The sequence below is a fragment of the Amphibalanus amphitrite genome, unplaced genomic scaffold, assembly GCF_019059575.1.
Source record: "Amphibalanus amphitrite isolate SeventyFive unplaced genomic scaffold, NRLGWU_Aamphi_draft 001122F_arrow, whole genome shotgun sequence".
Classification (NCBI taxonomy): domain Eukaryota; kingdom Metazoa; phylum Arthropoda; class Thecostraca; order Balanomorpha; family Balanidae; genus Amphibalanus; species Amphibalanus amphitrite.
In genome coordinates, this window is record NW_024882616.1 from 11,883 (window position 1) to 15,864 (window position 3,982).

Below are 3,982 nucleotides of genomic sequence, written 5' to 3' on the forward strand. Positions count from 1 at the left end.
GAATCTTGGCATTTTCTCAAGACTACTTCACGACTATGATACATGCATTTCTTAAATTGAACTTTTTCAGCCAAACACGTACACATAAATGAATGTGACCATCGTGTTCTACGCCCAAAATTACCCATAAAACATGTGTCACAGGCTGCGAATATCAGTTTTGATTTTCGGGGATATGTGCCTACCCGGTTGACCTGACCTTGACCCTGACCTATGCTTGACTGACCCCTACATGGAGCTGACACTCTTGTAGGCCTTATATGAAGGATTGTGCACCGTTTTGACAGAGTTTATGACGAGAGGCTCCCATTGCGAAGTCCTGAAGTCCATGCTACTGAAAGCCCGATTTCAGATGTTTGACCTGGCCCTGACTCGACCTGTGACCTCAAAATTCAACTTTAAATTACTCATCTGAAGCGTCTCGTCGCGTTCTTTCGTTTGCCGCCTCGTGCGTTTCGCTGCGCCTATTGGTTCTCGAGTTATCGGCTGGGGGTGTTTAACGCCCCCCCCCCCCAAAGCAAACGGTGGGTGGCGAAATACCCCAGCAACTGCCGGTAGCTCTGTATATACCAATTAAGTTTACCCTGCCGCTTAGATACCCAACTAACCTAGCTCCATAGTCCTAAAAAACGGCCGAATTCATTATAATCAGAGCTATACCAAATCAACCGGAGGAATAATTCCTAAGGACGAAGACCTGAGCGAAGAAATAAAAAAGTCCACCAACGTTTGGATGACGGAAAGGTTTGGGAGTTTAATAACATACCGTTCCATCCGTTTAATAACATACCGTTCCATCCAGTACAGTTTCTGTGCGAGTATACTTTTAAAGTAACTACTATGCATCCTTTCAGGTTCGCACTTAAGCTTAATTGCATGTTTTGCTTATCGAACATATTAGTACAGACATAGATAACATGATTCATGTCATATATCGTCATGGTACATATAAATTTAGTTCAAACAGCTGCTTAATGGTAATTTACGTCATAAGCCGTGGGATCGTCTAATTAAACGGATAAATACTTTTAGATGTATGAAACGAGACTGAGCTTGGAAGAAAAGACAACTTATGGACTTCTTAGTTTGGATACCTCACATTGCATAACTTATGGGAGTAGTGGTCCGAAGATAGAGCCCTGTAAACAGCCAGCGTTTATCTTCTAAGCCATCGAAAAGTCATGTTGCTTATCGTTGCTCTTGCCGAATAATATGCATTGTAAATATGTAGTAGCATGTTAAATCATAGCTTGGTAGTTGGTAGTCGTGTCCTCAAGCTTATGGCGCTGCGCACCGACTTCATTCTATTGCATTTTCTTCTTTTTGCTATCAAATGTTAAGTGCCGCGAATTCCTTATCGCATTCTCCGTTTCTGGTATTCGCCGGCTTGCGACCAGCTCTAACAGTAGCATCATGTCCCGACCGACTTCATGAACCGCAGCAAGTTTGAGGCTCGCATTTCAGTCCCTCGGGCGTTGCAGAAGGCACGTGAGAGCGGTTTCGGGTGGGTTACAGGGCACAAGTCGTTCGTGATCAGGACGTCCGGGTGGGAACGATCGCAGGCCGAGGGTCCGCACACCCAGGTGAGCCGGCGAACCAGGAGAGGCTCCGGTATCAGCGGCACCCAGAAGGCTCTGGTGACGCCGCCAGTCTAGTTTGCACCAGTTGACCATGTGGTTCCGGGCTGGCGAGGGGTAAAAGCGCTCCGTGCAGGCACGGAGAGGTTTGTGTCTGATGGTGAGAGGGCCAGAGAGCCTAGGTGAGGCTGCGACAGTGATTCTTCTGCGAAGGGCAGCGAGTTGTACGTCCATTCTAGGAATTCTGCAACCTAAAGAAGAAACTTTGTAGATAAGCTATCTTCCGTTAAGATAATAGACTCCAACAATGGACAACCCAGCGTTCGTCGACAGTGAAACACCAAACGGTGCTCCGCTCTTCAGCCCTGCGAAGATGACCAGCTTGACCAATGAAAACTGTAACGGTCATAGCATCCCGTCACGGACTGAGAGCTCGACTCCGCTGTGCACCAGCGGCTCCGCCACCGCCAATGGCTCAACAACCACCGCTGACGAGCTGTCGGGGCCGGTCTGTCTGCGACGCACCCTCGGACTCGTCTCCGCGGCAGCCATCATGACCAGCACCATGATCGGCTCGGGCATCTTCATGTCGGCGGGCACGGTGCTGGCACTGTCTGGCGGCGCGCTGCTCCCGGCCCTGCTGATCTGGGCCAGCTGTGGTCTGCTCTGTCTGCTCGCCGGAGTCGCCTACGTGGAGCTCAGCTGCGTGGTACCCAGCGCCGGTGGAGAGTTCGCCGCCATGCTGCACGCCTTCGGGCCGCTGCACGAGTTCCTCGGGCCTCTGCCGGCCTTCCTGTACGCGTGGATGACGTGCCTGGTGTCACGGCCGGCCAACACGGCCATCCAGAGTCTGGCGGTGGCCGAATACTGCGTGCAGCCCTGGTTCGGCGCCGAGTGCCGCCCGCCCGTGCTGGCCATCGCGCTGGTGGCGCTCTGTGCCAATACCCTGTCCGCCTTCATCAACAGCTACAGCGTCCGGCTGACGGCGACCATCAACAACCTGTTCGCCGCCGCCAAGCTGCTGGTGATGATCGGTATCGTGGCGGGCGGGGTGTACTTCATTGTCCGGGGCGGCACGAGACATCTGACCGCCGGCATGCCCAGCGAGAGAGTGTCCATGGTAGACCTGACTGCCGCTTTCTACACCTGCCTGTGGGCGTACGAGGGCTGGAACAACCTCAACTTCCTCACAGAGGAGATGTCGGATCCGGTGCGCGACATGCCGCGAGCGCTGTTCATCGGCGTGCCGCTGGTGACCTTCAGTTACCTGCTGGTGAATACAGCCTACTTGACCGTGCTCTCGCCGGATGAGGTAATCGCCACTCCGGCGGCGGCCGTGGCATTCGCCGAGCACGCGCTGGGCAGCGCAGCTGGCCTGCTGATCCCGCTCTGCGTGGCGCTCTCCGTGTACGGCACCCTGAACGGCACCATCATGGCCTCCAGTCGTCTGTCGTTCACGGCCGCTCGCGCCGGTCACCTCGCTCGACCACTAGCGCTCCTTCAGACCACCAGTCGTACGCCGGCTCCAGCCATCATCTTCAACACGCTCGTCTCATCAGCCATGCTGGCTTACGGCGACTTCGAGAAGCTGATCACGTTCGCCAGCCTCACGGTGTGGATTTTCTACGGCCTGGCGATGGTGGCACTACTGGTGATGCGGCGCACGCGGCCGGACGCGCCGCGCCCGTTCCGCGCGCCCACGGCCGTGCCGTGGCTGGTGCTGGTGATGGCCGTGCTGCTGATGGCCGTGCCGCTGGTGAACGGGCCGCGCCTGGACCACCTGGCCGTGCTGGCCTTCCTGGTGACTGGCGTACTGGTGTACTGGCGGTGTGTGTACCGGCGCCGACCCTCCGCCGGGTCTCAGAGGGTGACCCTCCTGCTGCAGAAGCTGCTGCTGCTGGCCGGCCAGCACTGACCACCATGGTGCGCTGCAGCGCAATGTCATAAAACATTCCATTTTAATTATAATATTGTACTCGATACGTGATGGTGAAACACTTGAGTTTGTGAGGATTGAGGAAACTTTCTGGGCTTTCGACGGTGCGATATATTTATTGATCTACGATATAACTAGTTACACTCTGAGTCGTAAATATTTATGATTTTCCCATTTATTTGGCACCAAAGGAGCTAAAAGGCAGTGTCGCCCTGTGCACTGTCCACTATGTTCCGTTTTGGTAACTGCGATGTATTACGCTTAGTGCAGTGAAATATTAAACGGACAAGCAGCATAACAATAAGTGTTTATAGCGAGATTTACGTACTATGATGTTAATTCTTTTCGACGGTCAAATCATAACATCGGAGAAAAGGAATGGCACTGACATCTTATTTCACACGCATACAAGACAAATTTGCTCAGTTAACTTAAATTTACAGAAACATAAGCTCGCTGCTATCGATAA

At 53.1% G+C, this 3,982-nt stretch overlaps 1 protein-coding gene across 1 annotated transcript; it reads left to right on the top strand.

Annotated features, from left to right (window-relative positions):
* Positions 1-1,884: 1,884 nt before the first annotated feature.
* LOC122370317 (b(0,+)-type amino acid transporter 1-like) lies at positions 1,885-3,492 on the top strand. The gene has a single exon (XM_043345798.1). The coding sequence runs from the start codon at positions 1,885-1,887 to the stop codon at positions 3,490-3,492; it is 1,608 nt and encodes a 535-aa protein (XP_043201733.1).
* The last annotated feature ends 490 nt before the right edge of the window (positions 3,493-3,982 follow it).

What these genes read in the sequence shown, in the direction of transcription:
- LOC122370317 (XM_043345798.1), top strand. Translation starts at nt 1,885, where the DNA reads ATGGACAACCCAGCGTTCGTCGACAGTGAAACACCAAACGGTGCTCCG.